The 24,925-nt window shown below is 38.7% G+C and overlaps 1 protein-coding gene and 1 non-coding gene across 3 annotated transcripts in view; one reads left to right on the plus strand and one right to left on the minus strand.

The window, feature by feature from the left end:
- Positions 1–2,640, plus strand: part of LOC141614017 (uncharacterized) — a 34,190-nt gene extending 31,550 nt beyond the window's left edge. The window contains exons 5-6 of one of the 2 annotated variants that reach the window (XM_074432772.1): positions 551–988; positions 1,170–2,640. In XM_074432772.1, the coding sequence (XP_074288873.1) occupies positions 551–988; positions 1,170–2,387 (1,656 nt within the window). In that variant the 3' untranslated portion in view covers positions 2,388–2,640. The remainder of the gene's footprint in view (positions 1–550; positions 989–1,169) is intronic. The other variant, XM_074432778.1, reaches the window with a different exon arrangement.
- A 21,172-nt stretch (positions 2,641–23,812) lies between these two features.
- On the minus strand, positions 23,813–23,919 carry LOC141619239 (small nucleolar RNA R71). The gene has a single exon (XR_012531640.1). It is a non-coding gene; the product is annotated as a small nucleolar RNA R71 (small nucleolar RNA).
- Positions 23,920–24,925: the final 1,006 nt, after the last annotated feature.

Genomic DNA, 24,925 nt, shown 5'->3' on the forward strand with positions numbered 1-24,925 from the left:
ATATCGATAATAATTAATAACTTGTACAGCTGTATTTGTTAGTAATCGTTTATATTTAGCTCAAAAACTACAAAGCTGATATGCAAAATGTAATATCCATAAAACCATTTATAAGTATCGACTTACCAAGCTTATATTAAGCTTATATTGTAGGCTTCTATTACAAATCTCGAGAAAAAAAATGCATTTTGTATATTTTAAAATTTACCCCTAGATAGATTGAATTCCTAGTTCCGCCCCTAAATAAAAACCCTTATGAATTTTTCCCCTATATTAGTACTTCACGGTTGTTGAGGCCTAATTAAATTTCCGTTGTCTAGCCAACGGGCTAATAATATACATCATCCACCGGCGTGATGTATATCAAATTAGTTCTTGATTACGTTTCCTTCCTGATAATAGATTTTAAGTCTTAAAAGCACACGTTAAGAAAATCAAAATGTACTTGCTAAATTCCAATTGTCTTTAAAAACTACAGAATGTGTAGTTTGATCTGTTAAATTTTATTTAGTTTAGGCCATACTTGTTATCTAACTTGTGACTGTGACAGATCAAATTTCAATCTCTTGAGATTTTGACCATGAGTTATAATGAAACAATTGTGACACTGTGGAGCACGGCATCCGACATTTCAAGTTTTCAGAATTTGAAGAATATGAGCATAATAAGCTGTTCAAAATTGCAGAGCCTGGGCCCTCCATCTATATTTGCAGCACTTGTTCAACTTGAACATTTGTCGATAAGTTATTGTAAAAATATGGAAGAAGTCATAACCAAAGAGACAGAAAGGAACGGAATTCGTGAAGGTGTTATCGCTTTTCCGCAGTTGAAACATCTTTGCTTGGAAAAGTTGGATATTCTTGAGAAGTTTTATGGAGGAAGTTATAAACTTGAGTTCCCTAAACTGAAATCACTGAAATTTTCACGGTGCACTAAAATGACTAATTTTGACGGTGCAGAAATTTCCAACACTTTATTCTCTGTCAAGGTAAGATTCTCATCTGTAATGCTAAATTATTAGCCTTTATTCACTGAAATTGCAACTATTCACCTATTTCCATAGTTGCAATGTGACCAAAAGTTACGTTTAGTTAATCTTCTTCAGCTAAGTGCTCCGAAGTTTTTGTGAGTGATGATATAGCGGTTAATTAATGGTTATTAATGTGTAGATTGAATTCCCATGCCTAGAGGACTTGCAAGTAGTGAATTTGTCAAGCGAAGTTGTGAGGCTATGGAATTGGTCTTCATCGGGTGTGGAAGGAGAGACCGAAAGTGGTAGCCATCCATCAGACCCGGTTCCAAGCTTGCAAAAGTTAGAACTTAAACTCATGCAGGGGTTGATGTCTATTCCACACTTCGTCTCTCATAAATTGACCCATCTTGATGTCTCAGTTTCACCGTTAAATAGAGACGTCTTCTGGTCATATTCCCAATTTTTGAATTTGGCAGACCTTTCTGTTGGGGGCTATCATTATGTGGAACAATTGTTCGAAAACGAAGACGATACTGCTGTTGTAATGCTATGTGAACGTCTAATCAAAATAAGTTTGGTAATGATGCCGATAATGAAGATTTTGCCCTGGCATCTACTTAAAAATATTCGCACCCTCTATGTTTCTCATTTAAAATGGAAGTATCTATTCTCAGCTGATCTATTCACCAAGGGTAAAGAGCAACTCCAGCAGCTGGAATATCTCATGATTTGTCGTTGCAAAGACATGGAAGTAATAATCATGGATGAACTAGATGGGGATGGAGAAGACACGGTTTATTGTTTCCCTCGCCTTAAGAAATTGGAGTTGGACGATGTGAATATCACCAAGTTTGTCTCCAAGCCAAACAGTGGGTTGCACTTTCAATCACTTCAAAGCATTGAATTTACAGGCTGTGATAAAGTGCATTCATTTTGCTCAGGACCTTTCAGAGCTCCAAAACTAAAAGAAGTGGAGCTATGGAATTGTGAAAGTATGGAGTATTTTCTGTCTGATGAAATGAATGAAGTACGAGAATTGCCGTCTTTGACAAACGTCGAAATTAAAGAGTGCCCGAAAATGTTGTCATTTTCATCCAAGCCTCTAAAAGCACCCAAATTACATTCCGTGATTCTTAAAAAAAGTGGTAAAATGAGGTGGTTTTCACCCGGAGATCCAAATTGTGGTGATATTTTGGAGTTACCGTCTTTGGAGCGAGTAATAATTGAAAAGTGTTGGGGCATGCAATCGTTTTCATCTGGAGGATTAAATGCCCCCTATCTATGTCAAATGAAGGTTGACGTGCGGGACTTTTCTAAGTGTACAACTGAGCAGCTGCAATATGTGTTGGAGAACCTGCAGGACTACCACAGAAGGATATCTTCACTGTTATTGACTTCTTACCGCTTTGTCTAAAACCAAATTTCAGATAGTAAAAGTTACAAATGACTGTAAATCAAATGAGTGAGTCATTTGATTTTACAGTTTTCGGCAATGAACTCAGCTATGATCATGCCCATTTTCACAAAATTTAGCACTTATCTATGAAATGGACAATAAATTAAGGATAACTAAATTAAATTAGAAGCGGTCGGTCGTGATTAGGAATGGCAACGAATGAGATATCGATAGGGTGAATGCATATCCATATGCATTATATTTACGATCAGTACTCATACCTCCGTCCTCATCCATCTAATACTTGTTTTATGCTCACCCTTATTCACCGAGTCAAGCGAGTAACAAGCGCATAATTAAATATTTTTATCCGTTGATATAAAACGCGTAAATGAGAAGTGTAAAATATTAAACGGCCCAGAGGAGTCTCTCTCTCTCTCTCTGATAAGCTGCCATTAATGGAGCTAGCAGACGCCATTGGTGACGATTGTAAAGCTTGAGAATGCAAAAATATCTAAAGTGATTTAGAGAGAATTATGAGAAAGAAAGATAAATTAAAATTGTGTTTAAAATGTATTAACTTAATGAATTCTGTTACATGATTAGTTTATATACAATCCTAAGCCTAACAAACTCAGTCAAAGTTAGTTACACTTAGTCAACTATGCTAGCTGTACAATGGTTGTATGAAGATGCTTCTAGAAGCATCTGGAAGCTGCTATGACCGAGTATCAGGTGTTGTCCAAGCTTCGTCTTCTTCCTTGTTCCATACTCTCAAATGACTATTAATTTTTATTTTTGTAACGTAAACTAGCAAGTTATTCTGAAATGCCATCATGATTCCTCAATAGTACGGAGTAACAAGTGCAAACCATTATATAAGTCGTGCACGGGCCTAAACTAGGGGATTACTCTACGAATTCACAATATTTTGTTTCTTAGTGGTACCCGTTTAGGTGGTGTTTAACGCCATTCCCACTGTTGGATTCACATCTAGCTTCGACGATGTATAAATTGGGTTGAAATTTGCTCCTTGTCCATCTCCATGGCTCCATTTCACTTTAGCCGTCTAATTTCTTTGTTTTTACACTTTATGAGTTCATTCTAGGGGGTCAATTTCTTTATTTTCTGTTTCCTTTTTTTTGGTGGTTGTACTACCATTTCCAAGTTGGAAGAAAGCTCATTTTGAGCATTTTTTAATCATTCTTAAAACTATGTTTATTTATGATCGAACTCTCATGTTGTAAATAGAGAAAAAGAAGAAGAAGAAGAAGAAGAAGAAGAAGATTTGAATAACAGTGGTGATGGAGATGAACAAAATATGGATGGAGATGAAGATGAAGATGAAGATGAAGATGAAGAAATGGCAGAGTCGCGTAGTGAATTCAGTGACGGATCCCAAAAAGAATAAATCACGAAGGGGGATGAAAAACGGGAGGAACTACGCACCGAAGACAGGTTCCAAGAAGAACAAATCACGGAAGGGGAAAGAGATATAAGGGATGAAGAACTGAAAGACAGTGACCGTTCTCAAGAGGAACAAATCACGGAAGGGGTTGAAGAATCGGAGGAACTCATCCATATATAAAATGGAGAAACTTTAGGAAACTCATTCACACTAAAAGGAATGATAAAGATCAAAGGATGAATGGAAACTCATAGTTCACACTTCACAGGGGGGAAGAAAGTCTAGAAAATATAGGAAAGTTGGCATGAATAAAGTCGGGAAGGAATATCGTATCACCTTGTAGTCCTTGTTATACATCCGAAGTACAAATTGTTGTAAGATCAGGTTATATCGTGTGTAATTTTACGGAATACAATTTTAAAAGCATTATTTCTTGTAAAAAGCGTTTTAATTAATGATTATAAAAATCAAGTGATATTTTACCTAAATAATCCATCTAGAATAATTTTCACCTACCACTATTTTTCATGATAACCAATTTTATAAAAGATCTACTCTCAAGAACACACTTTGTTCTCCAAGTTTTTTTATCAAGACCCCCGAAGGGAGAATGTGGTGTTAAGAGTTCACTAAGAAAGGTATCGGTTAGTTCCAAAGCGGTATTATTAACAACGGTTTTTCTATCCTATGTCCACTAGGCATAGGATAAGAAGCTAAAATAGGAAAGTATTAAATGTATTTTTTGTCAAGAAAATTAAAAGTGATGAGATATTACAATTTTCCATGAAAATATCATTTAATACTTTCTATTTTTGGTTTATTATCCTATGCCTAGTGGGCATAGGATAGAAAAACCCTATTAACAATAACAAAGATTTTGCTTAGACTTATTTAACTGTTCGATTTAGAATAAAGTCGTGTCAGGGTTAAAATACAACTTAAATAATCCCGTACTTCCTTTTTCTTTTACCCTTTTTAACTTCAAAAACTAATATTTACTTTTCGAATCCTTAACCACTCTCTCCATTTTCAACCTCTCTTCTCCCTCATCTAACTCTAAATCCGCATGTCTCGATAGCCTATTCTCCCCCTACAAACACCATAAATCTGCCTGTCATCACCATCATTCCAGACGCGAATACTCACCACCAACAGCCTCATTTTAGCCTGCATAACCAGTAGCATCACCCCCTCCCCCCCTCCCAAACACCCCCAACCCCCCAACTCTAATCCACTACAACCACCACCACACATCAAAACCCCGAACCACCGTTATACCTATGAAGAGTTTGAATTCCAAGTACCTAAGAGGGGGAGAAGATGAATTAGATACTATTTTAAAATTTTCAACTTAATCTTTATTGCTTAAATTAGTTGATTGTAAATATGAGAAACAAATGGAGACATCAAGTAAATTGAATAATTAGAAGTCTATCTCGTCGTTTAAAGAGGTTGCTGAAATCTAAATGATACGTACAATTGTTCTGATTGTTACTTATTCGTCTTAACAGATGGAGTAAAGGCTATAGTACGAATGTGACAGTATTCAGAACTGTTGCAAATGAAAGAGCAAAAAAATGAATTGCAGCAGAAATTAAAATAGCGAGAGATCAACAAAACGATTTTTGAATTGGTTTGGCCAACACTCTAGAGGCTTACGCCCAATCTTCTTTTTATTGATTAATTAAGTGATCTACTCCGACTACTTAAAACCCTTACAATAAAAAGGATCAACAACCTACTCCGGTTTTGACTTGAGTTCAAAGACTACTTCGTCTAAGAAACTCGACACTCTATCTTGGAATGTTTACAAGATCAAGTTTCCTCTAACTTATTATAAAGGAATTGAAGAGGACAACTTACGAGATTAAAATATTCTAGATAAGAGAGTACAATACTTAAAGCAACAGTAGTAATGACTGTATCACTTGAAGGCTTAGAAGATTTTGCAAACAAATGAAAAGCTTTAAACTTTTCAAACGTTTTTGCAAACACAATTAAATTTCACAGAACAAGTCTTGGCTTTAGAATGAGGAGAAGTGTTCCTTTATAGAGGAACAATTTGAGAGGGCATCAACTAGGGTTTAGAGGTCAAGTCTTTTGGTATTACATAAATTCAAATTAATACATCGAATGACTACCATGCTTTTGAATATATAAATTACATAAATTCCAATTAATTTATCAAAAAGGACTAAAGTTAATCTATTATGGACTAAAGTTACGCTGTTAGTGGACTAAAGTTACACTAAGAAAAAACTAGAGTTACATAAACTCAATATAATATATAAAATGGACTATACGACTCAAGTTATAGTATTAATGACTAAAGTCACACCCTTCATGCATTAAAGTTACATGAATTCAATTAATATATCCAATAATTAAATTGATTTTGAATATGTAAATTTGAAATTATAAAATTTTAAGTCAAATTGATGTAACTTTAAAGATTGTCGACTATAACTTTAGTCCAAATATGTGTAACTTTAGTGTTTCATAGGTGAAACTTTTAGTACTTTGAGTGATAATTTAGTCCAAATTTGAGTAACTTTAGTCCTTTTTTTTAAACTAGTTGCACCGCGATCTACCGGACGCGGTGCCCCAATTTGGTGGAATGTTAAGCGGAAGTGAGTCGATAGTGTATCGATAAAAGGATGCTTGGTCCATTGTATATTTATAGATGGTGGAATGCTTGATGTCGCCATGTCTAATGCAAAATAATGATAATAAAAAGGACCAACAACCTACTTCGGTTGTGACTTGAGTTCAAAAACTACTTCGTTTAAGAAACTCGACACTCTATCTTGGAATATTTACAAGATCAAGTTTCCTCTAACTTATTCTAAAAGAATTGAAGAAGACAACTTACGAGATCAAACAATTCTAGATTAGAGAGTAAAATATTTAAAGCAATAGTAGTAATGACTGTATCACTTGAAGATTTAGAAGATTTTGCAAACAAATGAAAAGCTTTAAACTTTTGAAACTTTTTTGCAAACACAATTAAATTTCATAGAAGAAGTCTTGGCTTTAGAATGAGGAGAAGTATTCCTTTTATAGAGGAACAATTTGAGAGGGCATCAACTAGGGTTTGGAGGTCACGTCTTTTGGTATATGACAAAGGGTTTGACCTTCCTAAGTTTGCACACAAAAGAACACTTTTCCAAAAGGTAAAAGAGGAAAAGAAGCTTTGTAAGTATTCTAAAAGGTTTTGAATTTCAGAAACAAAACAAGTTTTGACAATTAAAAGAATACAACCTTTTGAAAGAGCAATTTGGAAAGAAACAAACATTTCTTTCCAAAAAGCACGAGAGACTATTTTGCCATTTTGAGTAAAACCTTTTTAGAAGATGCCATTGGTATATATTCTTTTCTTAAATCACCTTTTAACATTTTCAAAATAATCAGAGGGGCAAACTTTCGAATAAAAGATAATGTTTGAAAGCTTCGGGTATTTTGAAACTGAAAACCTTATTTCTTCAAGTGACGCACACTTGAGCAACAGTGTTGTTCATTGTTGCACAGATAAACAGACCGTTGCTAGGACCGTTGCTTGTACTATATTCCCCTATCCTTACATTGGTGACACAATTATAACACTTAATCTTTAGCAACATTCTTTCAACAATCCTTGACTTTGAGCATTGATTAACTTTTGCTCAAAGGAGTATGATATCAAAGTAATATTATTCTTGAAATGGCAAACTTGAAAACACAATTAAAATTGGCATGTCATCATCAACACATGTGAAAGGGGGATGATGTATCACTTTACATATACTTTTATAGCTCCTTTCATACCATTTTACATACCGTTTTCGTGCCTTTATATCATTTATATGCCTTATTTCATTGAATTGTGGATATTGCCGCTATTTTGTGTTTCAATGCAGAAATGACGCATTATGAGGATAATCAAGCTAAGATGAGCGTAGCGGAGATGGCATAGTAGAATACACGAAGCATGGCACGTGGAACGAGGAAGCATGAAGGCTAGAAGTGAAAGAAACGAGAAAACCGTTTGTGAAGCTAGTTCCTCGATCGAGCCAGGCTTGGCTCGATCGAGCAATCGTCCTCGATCGAGCCAGGCTGGGCTCGATCGAGGAACCTCTCTAGCGGATTATTTTCCGGATTTTCCTAAAACAGTTATCTTTTGTTATAAATTAAAAACTCGTACTTGATCATTAGGTTACGCTTTATTTTACTTCCAGACGGCTGTATACTCTTGCTAGCTTTAATCTTTCCTTGCGACGGTACTAATCTTTCTTCATTAATTAATCATTCAAGTTTATGTTCTTCAATTATTATTCTTATTTCATGTTCTTAATCATGTTTTCAATTATCATTATTGTTGTTATTATAATTAGTATGAGTAGCTAAATTTCTCATCTAGGATAAAGGGGATCTAGGTTAATTAGAAAGGGGAAATTGATTAATTGCTAGTGAAATCGTTAAAGTTGTCGTTTGATTATTGTTCTTATTCTAGTTAATTAACTTAGGCCTGAGTTGTTAATTAGTGTAGCGAATTAATCCTTTCACCGACCGGGTTAGAATTAATATAGGCTGCGATAATCAAATAGATTGTATCTAATTATAGCGACCGCATGTTAGAATCGATCTAAAGGGCATAATAGAGTCGACCGATCTTATGACCTTAGATAGCTTGGTAGATCTAGCAATTGATTAATAGACCCCATGTAATTGACCTAGTGAACCGGAAATCCTAGACTTTTAATATTATTGTTTAAACTCCTTTTAATTACTTGCAATTAGTTAGTTAGATAACAAACAAAACAAACCCCAGAAAACGGTTACCTTTTGACATTTTAAATATTTACAGACTTAGCTATTACCGCCTCCCTGTGGATTCGATACCTGTCTTACCACTAGCTATTCTTGTTAGTCCTGAGATAGTTTTTATTTTGATTTGGTGATACGACTTTAGCCTTATCAAATTTGGCGCCGTTGCCGACGAGGCAACAATTGTTTAAGTTTGTTTCTGTTTATTTTGTTTCGTTATCTTAGGGAACCTGGTTCCTTGAAACCGTTCTCACACTTTTCTTGTTAGTTCCGTGTATGCCCAGATCTAATAGGTCCGAGATTATTCCTTTTGATCCTGAACCAGAGAAGACTTTTCGCTATAGACGGAAATTTAATCAAGAAGTGGGTCAAGTAGAAGACTTGAGTATACTTGACGTCGAGACGGCAAGCTCAGCGCAGTCAGCCGATCAGTCCTACGAAGAGGACGACATCCCTATTCCCGAGATCCCAGTCGAAACCCCTATTCCCGAGGCTACCATCATGCCTACTCTAGCCAGTCACTCCGAGCCAACCTTAGCTTCTATCCCCCAAGGATTTAAGCTGCCTACTACTGACAATGGAACTTTTGAGATTCGGCCACCTTACATCAATTTGGTGGAACGAAATTTGTTTGGAGGGGCAGCTGCTGAGGATCCTGCGACACATATGGAGAAATTTGTCACCTCTTCTTTGTTCTATTCCTTTAACAGCTGGAGTGACACAAGATCAGGTAAATTAGGTGCTCTTTTCTTTCTCTCTGAAAGATGGAGCTGCTGAGTGGTTGAGAGATCTGGATATGGAGAATGAAGGAATTACAGACTGGAATTCCTTAGCTCTTGCTTTCTACAAGAGGTACTTCCCACCTTAAAAGACTAATGCACTGCGAAGTCAAATTATCAGTTTCAAGCAAGGAGCTAATGAAGATTTGAATGAAGCTTGGATTCGCTTCAAACGTTTGGTTCGATCAGTTCCCCATCATGGTTTCCCTAAGTGGTTTCTTTGCAACTAGTTTTATAACGGGTTGTACGACGATCATCGTGCCCTTTTGAATTCTTCTGCTAATGGGATGTTTCAATACAACACCAATGATGATAACGCGTGAAAGTTGATTGATCAGATTACCACCCGTACTGCCAGGTATGGAAATCCTAGGGGAAGCACGCGAGGAACTGGTGTTGATAGTGCTCTTGCAGCACAGTTAGAGACTATTTCTGCCCATATTGTAGAGATAAAGACTACCCAATCATTGGGTGGTAAGGAGAGAGTTCATGCTATGAGTCAGCAAGTAGAGGAGTCTTGTGCTAGATGTGGTTTAGACGGCCATAGTGCAGCTGATTGCTTGAGTACATTGGAGCAGGTTAATGCCTTTCAGGCCTACAGACAAGGTGCACAAGGTACACCCTTCTCCAATTTTTACAATGAAAGAACGAAGGAGCATCCATTCCTTCAATGGTCTAGTCAGAATGTGCAAAACCCACAGCAGCCACAGAAGAATACTTATGTCCCTCCCAACAATCGTGGTAATCAACTACAAGGGGGATATCAAAGGCAAAATCAAGGAGGCCAGCAGTTTAACAATCAATATCAACAGTCTCCTCAACAAGCTCCTCAACAAGCTCCGAACAATGAGATGGCAGAGTTGCGTAATCTTTTGCAACAAACTCTATCAATGCAGCAGAAGCAGACGGCTCAGATTTCCGAGTTGCTTGCCCACAATAAGATGCTAGATAACCAGGTGGCTCAGATGGCACTTCAAAATCCATCAAAACAGGTCGGGGGTGTTCCTCCTCAAGGTAAACAAGCTCACAAACAAGCTAATGTTATTCAGCTGAGGAGCGGTACAACATATGTAAATCCCGACCTGAAAAGCCTTGATAATGATGTGCCCACTCCTGATGATGAGGTACCCTACATGCATCCCAAAGGATTGGGTAATTTGGAGCTCAGTGATAATGAGAAAGAACCTGACGAAGTTGAATCACGAGCTGACGCCAAAAGCAAAAAGAACGAAAAAGTTGAACCTGCTGAGGTTCCTCGATCGAGCCAACCCAGGCTCGATCGAGGAACCAGTGTGCTCGATCGAGCCACCTCCGGGCACGATCGAGGAACCTCCTTGACAGCCGACGGTGTTTCAAAACTTGATTCTAAGGTCAAGCAAGCTGAGCCCATTACTATTGCACTACCTTTTCCTCATCGGCAACAAAAATCTAAGCTGGACAGGCAGTTTGGTAAGTTTATGGAGGTCGTGAAGAATTTACAGGTAAGTGTTTCCTTCACTGAATTGATTACTCAAGTGCCGGCTTATGCAAAGTTCATGAAGGATATTTTGACAAGAAAGAGATCCTTTGATGCGGTGGAAACTATTGCTTACACTCAGAAGTGTAGTGCCATGCTGCCAATCAATTCACCGCCAAAATTAAAGGACCCATGAAGTTTTTCTATCCCTTGTCATATTGGCCATCTTGCCATTACTAAAGCTCTTTGTGATTTAGGAGCTAGTGTCAGCATTATGCCTTATTCTATTTGTAAGAAATTAAATATGGGTCCGTTGACAGTTACTAATATGACACTGCAGATGGCCGATAGATCAGTTAAACACCCATTGGGTGTTTTGGAGGATGTTCCCGTTCGCATCGGGAAATTTTTCATCCCCGTTGATTTCGTTGTCATGGACATGGCTGAGGACAACCAAATCCCTATCATTTTGGGCAGACCGTTCCTACATACTGCGGGGGTGGTTATAGATGTTAGGCAAGGGAGATTGACTCTAGCTGTGGGGGATGATACAATTATCTTTAACTTGGAAAAAGCATTAAAACATCCCATGATAGAAGAGACTTGTCATAGTATAGATGATGTTGATTTTACTATTGATGAGTGTCTTCCTATGTGCCTAGACATGGATCCTCTGGAGATTTCCCTGGTTTCAGATTCAGCTGATCAGACGGGTTCATGGAGTCCAGAAGTCCATCATATTGAGAGGCTTTTAACTGGAGAGGAATGCCCCCATCAAAAGGTATATAGTTTGGGTACCACACCTAAGGTAACTGAGGTAAAGAAACCCGAACTAAAGCCTATTCCCTCTTATCTTAAATATGAGTTTCTCGATGACTGTGAAATGAACCCCATGATTGTCAATGCTAGCCTAACTGAAGGTCAACTATCTGCTTTGTTGACTGTTTTGAGAACTCATAAAAAGGCAATTGGGTATAGCATTGATGATCTGAAAGGTATTAGTCCTGATTTTTGTATGCACCGTATTCACTTGGAGGAAGGCCACAAGCCTAGTGCACAGGGTCAGAGATGACTAAATCCTCCGATGCAGAAGGTGGTAAGAAAAGAGGTACATAAACTACTTGATGCTGGTATTATCTTCTCTATATTCGATTCTAAATGGGCCAGTCCTGTCCAAGTTGTACCTAAGAAGGAAGGTACTACAGTTTTAAAGAACGATAAGAATGAATTGATTGCTACTAGACTTGTGACAGGGTGGAGGATGTGCATTGACTATAGGAAGTTGAACACTGCTACTAAGAAAGACCACTTCCCACTTCCTTACATTGACCAAATGTTAGAGAGATTAGCATGTCATAGTTATTTCTGTTACCTAGATGGCTACTCCGGTTTCTTTCAGATACCCATTCATCCTGACGATCAGGAGAAGACCACTTTCACATGTCCATATGGTGTATTTGCTTATAGGAGGATGCCCTTTGGTTTATGTAACGCTCCTGCTACTTTTCAGCGTTGTATGATGGTCATATTTTCTGATTATATAGAGTCTATCATGGAAGTCTTTATGGATGATTTCAGTGTATATGGTACTGATTTTGATGTTTGCTTGAGAAACTTGACTAAAGTTTTGCAGCGCTGTGAGGAGAGCAACCTTGTTCTCAACTGGGAGAAGTGCCACTTCATCGTTAGTGAAGGAGTGGTACTCGGTCATTTGGTGTCAGGTAAGGGTATTCAAGTGGACAAAGCTAAGGTTGAGGTAATTGAGCAACTCCCGTACCCGGTTAATGTTAAAAGTGTGCGTAGTTTTCTTGGTCATGCAGGGTTCTATCGCCGCTTTATTAAGGATTTCTCTAAAATTGCTCAACCTCTAACTCGGCTTCTTCATAAAGATACACCTTTTCTGTTTACTGACGAGTGTGTTAAGTCCTTTCACAGGATTAAACAAGCCCTTATCTCAGCTCCCATAATCCGATCACCGGATTGGAGCCTTCCTTTTGAGATTATGTGTGACGCCAGTGACTATGCAGTTGGAGCTGTTTTGGGGTAGCGTAAAGATAAGGTGTTACATGCCATTTACTATGCAAGTAAGACTCTTGATGATGCACAAATCAACTATGCTACTACGGAAAAGGAGCTTCTTGCAGTTGTCTATTCTTTAGACAAATTTAGAGCTTATCTTGTTGGTTCTAAAGTTATTGTTCATACTGACCTTGCAGCTTTAAAATATCTTTTAACCAAACAGGAGGCTAAACCTATACTTATTAGATGGATTTTGTTGTTACAAGAATTTGATTTAGAAATCCGTGATAAGTCTGGTGTTGAGAATGTTGTTGCAGATCATTTGTCCAGATTGAGATTTTCAGGAAGAGAGATTTTGCCCATTGATGACTCTTTTCCAGACGACCATCTTCTAGCTGTAGCTGCAAATACCCTATGGTTTGCAGACTATGCCAATTATTTGGGAGGAGGTACGCTTCCTCTTGATTTGTCTTATCAGCAGAAGAAGAGATTTATGCATGATGTGAAGCGGTATTTCTGGGACGATCCATATCTGTTTCGGGAGTGCGCAGACGTATTTACAGACAATGTATTCCAGAGGGTGAGGTACGTGCCATCCTTTCTCATTGTCACTCTTCTTCTTATGGTGGTCATCATGGTCCCTCTCGGACATTTGCTAAGGTAATGCAATCGGGTTTTTATTGGCCTACTATCTTAAAAGATGCTACTACTTTTGTCCGTTCTTGTGATGCATGTCAAAGAACTGGCAATATCTCGCAAAGGCATGAGATGCCTCAAACTGGAATCTCCGAAGTGGAGATTTTTTATGTTTGGGGCATTGATTACCAAGGGCCGTTCCCTACATCTTTTGGGAATCAATACATACTAGTAGCTGTAGATTATGTTTCTAAATGGGTAGAGGCAATTGCCACTCCCACTTGTGATGCTAAATCTGTTGTTAAGATGTTTCAGAAAATTATCTTTCCATGGTTTGGAGTGCCTCGTGCGTTGATAAGTGATGGAGGCAACCATTTCAATGAGCGTCATCTTAATTCTTTACTGAAGAAATATGGCGTTACACACCGCAGAGGATTGGCTTATCATCCTCAAACCAGTGGACAAGTGGAGGTCTCTAACAGAGAACTGAAACAGATCTTAGAGAAGGTAGTGAGCAAGAACAGAAAGGATTGGAGTCGGAAGCTAGATGACACCTTGTGGGCTTACCGTACTGCATTCAAAACGCCGATTGGAACATCACCTTACCGTCTAGTCTATGGCAAATCTTGCCATTTACCTGTGGAGCTTGAGTACAAGGCTATGTGGGCCATAAAGGAACTGAATATGGATCGCTCACTGGCGGGTGAGAAACGACTGATGCAGTTGAATGAGCTCGATGAATTTCGACTGCATGCCTATGATAGTGCTCAAGTATACAAGAAGCGAACGAAGAAGTGGCATGCCAAGCATATTTTGCAAAGAGAATTTCATGTCGGTGAGAAAGTGCTATTATTTAACTCTCGTTTGCATTTGTTTCCAGGTAAGCTGAAGAGTAGATGGTCTGGACCGTTCATTATTGCTGATGTGAACAAATTTGGGTCAGTTACACTGCAATCTGACACAGGAAAGACCTTCAAAGTGAATGGGCAACGATTGAAAATCTACTATGAAGGAGCATATATTGGGGTAATAGAGGCCCTTGACCTCTTTGCCATTGATTCTTCTTGCTGATGAAGAATTACGGTCGTGCGGGACCGCAAAAACCAGCGCTACCGAGAGGCAGCTCGGACATTGTAATTTATTAATTTGTAAATTAGGATTTAAATTTTAAGTATTGCTTTTATTTTCATTGAACTTTGAGAGATGAGAGGAGGGAACTTGATATGCTTTCAAGTATTTTGTGCAGGATTTGACGGAATTTGAAGTTAAGAATAACAAATGACGAAAGAAGATGCCAGCAACAACTTCCTCGATCGAACCAGGCTAGGCTCGATCGAGGAACCTCATGCTCGATCGAGTGCAAGCGGGGCTTGATCGAGGAACCAAGACGTGAATTAAAATCAAGTTAGAACGAAAGTTGGCATGTGCTGATTTTGGTTCCTCGACCGAGTCAGGCCGGGCTCGATCGAGGATTCTAGCTGAACCCGGTTCCGCGTTTTTCCCAAACCGGTTTTATACTTTAATTGTTATTACTTTTTCCAATTTTCTTCTTCTTTTCGTCATTCCTACAGCATATTTCGGCCTCTACTACTCTTTCTCTCTTCATTCATCATCAATCGTCATCAAATCTCTCATAAAACTTGGGTTTATTTGCTTATTAAGTGCTTACATCAATCTATTGTGCTTATTTTTGCAATTTCATTGCTCTATTTGCTAAGGTAAGTCCCGATTTGTTCTCTTTTTGTCCCGGAAAATCTGAAATTTCTTGCTTAAATCTTGAGTTTATTGCTTTGAATCTTCCATTGCTCATATAAAATTGCTATTTCCTTGCTTTTTAGCCCTTTATTTGTTGAATTAAATGCCTAATTTGCTAATTTGGGAATTAGGGTTCTTCAAAATCCGGGTTGAATTTATGCATTAAATTGGTTAGAAATTGTGTTCTCATGCTTGGAATCTTCATTATTTGATATATAATCATGATCCCCTAACTTTTTTGATGGTTTAATTGTGATTTTGTGTCTTAAAAATCGATTTTTCGACCCATATTTGCCAAAAAACGGGACTGTTTTTGCCTTTTGATTGGGGTATGATTGTATACTTGTCTATTTTGCAGAAAATGTCGTCTACTAGGCAAGGAAACAAAAGGACACGAGAGAGCCGCACCCCCATTCGCCAACCGGAGGTGATACCGTATGTAGTGGAGTCTTCCGAGGAGAAGGACTTATAGCCTTTTGATGACTATCCTTTTATTGAGTTCCGTGACAAGGAACAAAGGGACAGGTTCGAGTTTTTATGATCAAATCCATGAGTGCTACTAGGTGTGTGGATAGGGAAATTTTGCGAACCTTGAAGATTGATAATATTATGTTGGGTATGTTCGTTGAGATTGGTTTACAGGGTCTTTTTCTGCTTCATGAGTTATCTTACCCTGCTCTGACCCTTGAGTTTTTAAGCTCGTATGCCTATTTCCCCAGTGACCACCTTATTCGATTTAGGTTGATTAACGTGGAACGGTCTTTGACTTTTGACCGTCTTTCAGAAATCTTGGGGATTGATAAGCACACTGATGGGGATTTATATAATGCTAGTGGGATGTCTGCAATCCGATAATTTCCCTTGTTTACTGGTTATGCGGATGCAGATGTTAGTAGTATGTCTTTGTTGGATGTCCAACATGTCTGTCTTCGAATGTTTCTACGGTATTTGAGCTACTTACTTTACGGGAGGCATGACAAGAGCAAGGCCTCTACCATGGAGGTCTTGATTCTTGCTAGTTACCCAAACCCTTTTCAGGAGAGGACATTCCAGTTCTCTCCCCCTACTCTTGTGTGCTCAGCCTTTGACCGTATGCTAGGGAGATATGGGGACCTAGATTGTGGTGCCCTCATCACTAAGATTGTTCGGGCTGTGTGTGATTTTCAGGGGGATGAACCCTATGAGCCTATAGGTGACCATGAGCCCTTAGTTGATGACGACTACCTGCGTTCTGATATTTCCTATATTGACATTAGGAACGGGACGGATTATTATTGGCGAGTCCGGGGTCACTCTTATATGCTCCTACCTTGTGACCGTTTGCCGGCTGTGGATCCTCTTGAGGAGAGTACGGCTAGGGAGAGACCCCCACCCGTCACTTATTTGATTCCACAGGACCTCTTAGTTACTTTACCCGGTTCCAGCATTACTACTACTACTGGTGGGCGTCGGAGACACCGTCTGCCTGCCACCCACTTATCTGGCTCTTTCTAGCCTACTCCTACTCCCCCACCTCCTACAGCTTATCCTACCCAGGGTTATCACTTTGACCCAGTTATTGCGAGAGAGGTGAGGATTCATGAGGGCATCAACACCGCATTGACTAAGCGGCGTTTGTGGGAGCATATGGAGGCTATGTCTCTTGCTGCAGGTGGACAGTACACGGGCACTTCTCCTAGCTACTACACCACACCCGGTGATGATAGCCGTGTCTTCCACCTTTATGGGGTGACTCCTGCTGCGTTTGGACAGTTTAGTACTGGTTATGGTGCTTTGGGTCGTCTTTTCTACACTCCAGTCTGTCCCCATCAGCCTTCTTCTGTCTTTCCCGACGATGTGGGTATTCCTCTTTCGCAGCATGGGCAATTTGGTCAGTTTGGTGCTTCTACTTCTGATGCAGCAGCTTTTCCAGGAGGTGTCCGTTCTTGGGGCCGTGTTCGCCGAGCTGGCCGTTCTAGAGGCCGTGGTACCCCTGCTCCTGATCCTGAGCTGCTGTCTTTGTATGCTGAGATTGATGGCTTCGATGAAGCCAACCTTGATGATGATGATGGAGCCCAGTAGTGACAGCTGGTCACTACATCCCTCACTTTGCAGCTGGTTTGGGGGAGGCTTTTGCATTACAGCTGGTACTTTCTTTCCTGTTTTTATTTTATTGCATTTTTATTTTCCCTCTTCCCTTTGTTAGTTGTGTCCCATAGGTTGCTGGATTTCTGTGTGATTGCTATGCTGTAGGCGTCACAATGAGGACACTGTGACATTTAGGTTTGGGGGAGAGTATTTATTTCTGCTGTGTGTTTATTTTATTGTTGTGTGTAAAAAAAAATCCAAAAAAAAAAAAATTGAAAAATTTATAAAATAAAAAAACATGTTTTATTTATTTTTGAGTCGAGTCTTGGTGAATTGTGTAGCAATGATGATAATTTGCTTTGTCTTTGCATTTGAGTCCCATCTAGTTGTCCATGTACATTGTTTTGACCCGTTAGCTATGATGAACAAAGCTCTCGACTCAAGTCTTGACCGTCACAATATGCCTTATGCCGAGTAAACTTGACTTTATTTTGTTGGTAAACCACTTAAATTTCTGAGGTCTTTAGAGCTTCTTAGGCCGGGAACATCAATAAACCGGTTTCATTGTTAATTAGGCTGAAGAGTGTGGTCTCCTTGTGGAATATGTAACATCAAATTGCATAAATGTGACATTAGTTTTTTAGTTTTTGCGCGTTCATATGATTGAGTACAAGAGGATAGGCAGTTCTTTTCGTTCAAATATGCCATACATTACCCCGTTTTTGTTAGCCCGTTTGAACCATGTAGCCATTTTATATCCTATTTCTTAGCTACATTCCAGAATTTGCCTACCTTTTCGGGACAGTCGCAGTTGCTTGAGTCTTTATTGTTATAGCTACTTTGGTTGAGTTGGGACTTTTATTGTCATGTGGGTAGTAGCTATCTTTTGTAGCAATTGTGTGACCTCCTATGTTGAAAAAAAAGAGAAATATTATGAAGCAAAAGAAAGAAAAAAAAAGGAAGAAAAAGAAAAGAAAAAAAAAAAAGAAGAAAAAATTCGAAAATTCCGAAAAAGAAAAAAAAAGAGAAAAAGAGAAAAGAAGTTGCTTCATCAGTTTTGTTAGGAGGTCATAAGTGGTAATTACTGGAGTCTAATGCATATTTGGAGAGCCTTTTCATTCTCTCATATGTTGTCAATGTTGAGATGATTTCTCCAGTTGGATGATTGTTTTATATATTATTAGATTTGGCTATTGGTTTAGCGCTGCGACTACCGTCTGAGCCTCACATACCTATACATGCTTTTGCACAAGCCACTTCTATACCCATGCCACTTTACCACCATATTGTCCTTGATACATGTACTTGGTCTGTTTTGTGAGTGCGCACTAGTTGGAGAATCTTCTATCACATTAGATTGCATGCATGTTTCATAAGTTGAGTGAGTGTCTTTATTCTTTCTATCTTACATATATCTCACCCGTTATGAGTGCATGAGTGAAACCGCGAGAATCCGACAAAATTTTCTTGCAAGGTTGAAAAGCATTTGGCTGAGTCTCGGTATCATGTAACATCTTGAGTAAGAGCTGCGTTAGTCTATTACCCGTGCCTTCAAATTTGTTTTATTGGCACAATTTTTGGTCATTACTTTGTTATAGATATGGATAGCCGGGATTTGTATGTGCCTAGACATTTGCTCTGAGTTATTCATTCACCATCTGTTTGTTGTCTTTTGTTTGGTCTGATTGCTTTGCTTGAGGACAAGCAAAGAGTTGGTTTGGGGGAGTTTGATGTATCACTTTTACATATACTTTTATAGCTCCTTTCATACCATTTTACATACCGTTTTCGTGTCTTTACATCATTTATATGCCTTATTTCATTGAATTGTCGATACTGCCGCTATTTTGTGTTTCAATGCAGAAATGACGCATTATGAGGATAATCAAGCTAAGATGAGCGTAGCGGAGATGGGATAGTATAATACACGAAGCATGGCACGAGGAACGAGGAAGCATGAAGGCTAGAAGTGAAAGAAACGAGGAAACCGTCTGTGAAGCTAGTTCCTCGATCGAGCCAGGCTGGGCTCGATCGAGCAATCGTCCTCAATCGAGCCAGGCTGGGCTCGATCGAGGAACCTCTCTGGCGGATTATTTTCCGGATTTTCCTAAAACAGTTATCTTTTGTTATAAATTAAAAACTCGTACTTGATCATTAGGTTACGCTTTATTTTACTTCCAGACGGCTATATAATCTTGCTAGCTTTAATCTTTCGTTGCGACGGTACTAATCTTTCTTCATTAATTAATCATTCAAGTTTATGTTCTTCAATTATTTTTCTTATTTCATGTTCTTAATCATATTTTCAATTATCATTATTGTTGTTCTTATAATTAGTATGAGTAGCAAAATTCCTCATCTAGGATGAAGGGGATCTACAATAATTAGAAAGGGGAAATTGATTAATTGCTAGTGAAATCGTTAAAGTTGTCGTTTGATTATTGTTCTTATTCTAGTTAATTAACTTAGGCCTGAGTTGTTAATTAGTGTAGCGAATTAATCCTTTCACCGACCGGGTTAGAATTAATATAGACCGCGATAATCAAATAGATTGTATCTAATTATAGCGACCGCATGTTAGAATCGATCTAAAAGGCATAATAGAGTCGGCCGATCTTATGACCTTAGACAGCTTGGTAGATCTAGCAATTGATTAATAGACCCCATATAATTGACCTAGTGAACCGGAAATCCTAGACTTTTAATATTATTGTTTAAACTCCTTTTAATTACTTGCAATTAGTTGGTTAGATAACAAACAAAACAAACCCCATAAAATGGTTACCTTTTAGACATTTTAAATATTTACAGACTTAGCTATTACCGCCTCCCTGTGGATTCGATACATGTCTTACCACTAGCTATTCTTGTTAGTCCTGAGATAGTTTTTATTTTGATTTGGTGATACGACTTTAGCTTTATCAGGGGATATTGTTGAGGTCTTTTCCCATATGTGTGTGTGAGGGGCATTATCCCACATTGGTAGAATAATAGTAAAGGGACTAACATATAAGTAAGTGGACTACTCCTCCTATCTATCACCAATTGTTTTAGAATAGAACCTCACTTGCTTGTAGGCAAGTCTCATGCACCTAAATCTATAAGGCCGTTGCGGAGGACTTAACAAGTGGAATCAGAGCCGACAGTTCGGCTCGAGACCGCAAGGTGTGATGTGGTGACGGTGCTCGATATGGCGTGGAGTAGCGTCGTTGTTGCGGAGTAGCACCACCGTTGGAATCTCTCCCTTGGTTGACCATAGATACGAAGTATCATCATGTAAAGTAGCATGTTCGGCCCGACACGGGTTGTGTTGGGTGCGGAGTAGCGCCAAGTGAGGGGGAGTTTCAGCACACACATGTGAAATAGGGAGATTGTTTAGGTCTCTTCTCATATGTGTGTGTTTTAGCCGATTTTTACGCACCCTGGAAACCGGCCAGGCTATTCCAGGCTATTCCGACCAAGGTTGATTATGGTGAGGTTAACTAGTGTCATCCTATTATGATGGTATCGTGGTTATACCTTTGCAGGGTTGATTATAAAGTAAAAAGAGACATATTAAAAGTAAAGAATAATAAAAGGAGACATGACAGAATGATTTATACGTGGAAAAACCCTTGAATGGGAAAAAACCACGGGCACCAAGCCAGAAGAGGAGTTCAGTAATAATTTATATGTAACCGTTGAACAATTGTGTAAAGTCAATTAGTTATGTAGTGCTTGATGTAGTGGAGGTGTTGGATGGTGATGGAGTGAGTGATATTAGCCTTTGTTGCCTCATATTTATAGTAAAATGGGTAGAAAAAGTGGTTGATTGTGAGTAGGAGGTAGCTCCACTTTTCTAGGGTTGTTTCCTTGACTGTAGTTGACTTCTTATTCTCTTGACCGTTCCTTGCTAACTTTTGTTGCCTCCTTATTAGTTAGCTAGGGTTTAAGATGATTAATTCATGTAGTAAAACATGTGGACTTAGTCTTCCACCAAAATAGGAACAACTTGAAGACTTTAGTCTTTTTGACATGTGCTCAATTGCTTAGCATCCAATGCTTGTTAAATATCTTCTCCATATTGTATGTTAGTCGTCCACTTTATCCCTGCGTACCTCTCTTGGCCTGTACCAATGCCTGTCAGGCTAAACTGCTCTGTACGCAAGCCTGACTGTGTCTGCTGTACCCTGACAATGCCTACTGTACTGTTGTACTGTGCTGACTTATAATAAGGCCTGACCCGAGTTGTACCCTGGTCAGAATTTTCAGTATGATGTCATGTCCGTCTGATATAGTCTTATAGTGATATGTTCATTTTATATATACTTTTACCCCTCATTTTAGCTCGGTTTCTATTGTTCATCATACTTTAAAAGTATATTTTTGAGGTAATCTTGTGTTCTAGGTGTATTGTTGTGTTTGTTACGTTTTTGTAGGAATCTAAGCATTTAGAGGCTGTTTCCTATCATTTTATGCACCAAGTTCACTAAGCTAAAATAAAACCAAGTATTAGACTAAGCATGGAGTAATGGAATGGGTTTTGCATGGAGAAATTGATGGATCAATATGTGTAATGCAAATGATGCCGACAATCAAAGTCAAGCCCAATGATCAAGTCCAAGTCAAGGTGGAAAGCATAGGATTCCAACATGCATGGGATACTTTTTGGAGCCTCTAAAGATGATAAATGAAGCATTTACCCGGGTGATTAAGGAGCATTAAAGCATATACTTTGGATTCCTCAAGCAATTAAGTGAGGAATTAAGAGAAATTACCCGGAGGACTACGACTCCGATCGGGGTTGCATGCTCTTTGGATTTTTACGTTTCTTCTTCCTCTCCTATAAATAGGAGAGGTATTCCAAGGCTTTAGGCATCCAATTTTTACGTCTCATTTTACTTTAAAATAAGCCTTAAGCATTATATTTCTCTCATTAGTTTCTCATTAGTTTTCAATACTGTTAAGCATTTGGTTCTTAAACATTTTGTTCTTAATACAATTCAAGCATTTGGTTTTATTTGTCTTTTCCATACAAGTTATCTTCTATTAAGGTATTTCTAATTCTAGTTTGCAATTTTACATTTCTATTTTAGTTTACACATAGTTTATAATTAGATACTTTATTCATATTTCATTAGCATAATTTCCTTTACATGTTATATCACCTAGTTTATATAAATCATACAATTATGTTTAGAATTTCTTACAATATAGTTTACAATTTACATCTTAATATGAGTAGCTAAATCTCTTAGTCTAAGGGCTAGAGGAGCCATGCATAAATCAAATATGTAACATGAAAAAATAGGTTAATAATAATATTGTTCATATTGTTTCTATCACATGTTTGCACCATAATGTTTAATCCTTGTTTAAGGCCTTATTCATAGATTAAGTGTGTACATTCGTTCTAAAAGTCGAGAGGCATGGAAGCGAATTAGACAAAGCATGTGTAGTAGGACGACCTAGTCACGGACGAGAGTTTCTCTAGGACCCGGTCTATAGTTGATGCTAATGCCGCAAGGTGGGTATCTTTATGCCTAAGCAATTGACAATGTTATTTGTACCGAATTTATCATAATCATATGTTTACCTTTGCATGTGTGACCCGTACCCCTTAGACTCCCTTTTATTTTTATATCATAATTTTTATTAATCATCAAACAAACAAACCAAATCCAAATCGTAATCGACCTAGATAAAAGTCTACCCATAGCAATTCACGACGTGATTCCCGTTTCTTTGTGTTCGACCCCTATTACTACATTAATTTGTGTCCAGGGTATAAATATTATTTTTGCATAGGTACGTGATAAGCCTATCAAATTTTGGCGCCGTTGCCGGGGAAACGGTTTTATTACGTTTTGAATTGTCGATTTTTATCTTGTTTTCTTTTGTCTTGGGGAACACTTGTTCCTTGAGACCGTTACTTATCATTTTCCTAGAAATTGTTGTCTTATGCCCAGGTCCTCTCGTAGTGGAGAATTGCTTACACCGGATTCCGACCCCGAGAAAACCTTTAAGAAAAGACGACGATTTTAGAAGGAAGTGAAAGAAGCTACTTCTCCCATCCAAATTGAAAGTGCTAGAAAGTCTTACTTAGACGATCTAGAGGTTCTTGAAGAGGAGGAAGTTTCTTGTTCATCATCTCCAGCACCACCACCATCTACTACCAAAAAGATTGTGAAACTTTCCGATCACTCAAAGCCCATCGCGGCCATGCTTCCGGCCGGAATCACAACCACTCAAATTACCGCGCCGGCCGGCTTTCATTAGCCTTGTGAAGAGGAAGCAATTTGGGGGAAGTCCTTTGGAGGATCCCAATTTGCATGTGCAAACGTTTTGTGACTATTGCTCCATGATCCGTCAAACGGGCGTCACTCAAGCCCAAATAAGGGAAATACTTTTCCCTTTCTCTTTGAAGGACAAGGCCAAGCTTTGGACCAATAGCCTTGACCGCACCACCATGGGAATCACCAATTGGGAGACTTTGGCTCTTGCTTTTTATCAAAAGTTTTTTCCACCGGAGAAAACTCAAACTTTGAGGAGCCAAATTACCGGATTCCGTCAACAAGCTCTTGAGAGCTTATATGAGGCTTGGGAGAGGTACAAAGAGCTTCAAAGACAATGCCCACATCATGGGCTATATGATTGGTTTCTAGCAATAACATTCTACAATGGATGTTGTGCCGAGTCCCGAAGGATTCTTGATTCTGCCAACAATGGGCGGTTTGATCAAATTGACACCGACCTTGCTCATGCCACGATCGAATCTATGGCGGTCCATGATGCCCAATATGTCAATTCCCGAGTTGTGCCATCCAAAGGTAAAGAAGAATCCTCCAACAACTCCGTCTTGCTAGCTCAAATTGCCTTACTCCAACAACAATTGGCGGAAAGAGATGCTAGGGATTCCGTTCAACAAGTCAATGATATGTCTTCAACAAGCCAAATTGTTGTGTGTGATGGTTGTGGAGGTGCGGGTCATTATGCCGCTCATTGCCGAGCTCATATTGAAGAGGTAAATGCTTTTCAAGCTTTAAGACAAAGTTCATATCCACCGAGTACATTTTCCAACACTTATAACCCGAATACAAAATTTCATCCGAACTTGTCTTACACTAGCAACAATGTGCTTAACCCTCAACCCCCACCACAACAAAATGCCTATGTTCCTCAACAACAAAAGTATATCCCTCCACCGGGTTATCAAAATCAACAAAGGCCCCCACAAAACAATTACCAACAAAATCCACCACAAAATGTCCAACAAAACAATCAAGGAGGTGGTAAGCTAGAGGGCATGATAATCCAAATGCAAAGGGAATTATTGGCTCAAATTCAAAAGAATGATCAAGCTCATAGTTCCGCGGTCAAGATGTTGGAACAACAAGTGGCTCAACTAGCCACTTCTAATTCTCAAAGGAAGAACGGTCAACTACCTCCCCAAGGTGAGCAACCACTTGAAACTGTTAATTCTATTTCCTTAAGAAGTGGTACAAGCTATGATGGGCCATCCATGACTTTGGATGATGAGGTGATTTTTAAAAGGCCAAGCTTGGGGGAAATGACGAAAATAAGGCTAGTGAAGAGCCTCTTATTAAGGATCGTGTGCCATTTCCTCATCGATTGTTGATGCTAAAGAGGAAGA

The sequence above is a fragment of the Silene latifolia genome, chromosome 1 (assembly GCF_048544455.1).
Source record: "Silene latifolia isolate original U9 population chromosome 1, ASM4854445v1, whole genome shotgun sequence".
Lineage (NCBI taxonomy): Eukaryota > Viridiplantae > Streptophyta > Magnoliopsida > Caryophyllales > Caryophyllaceae > Silene > Silene latifolia.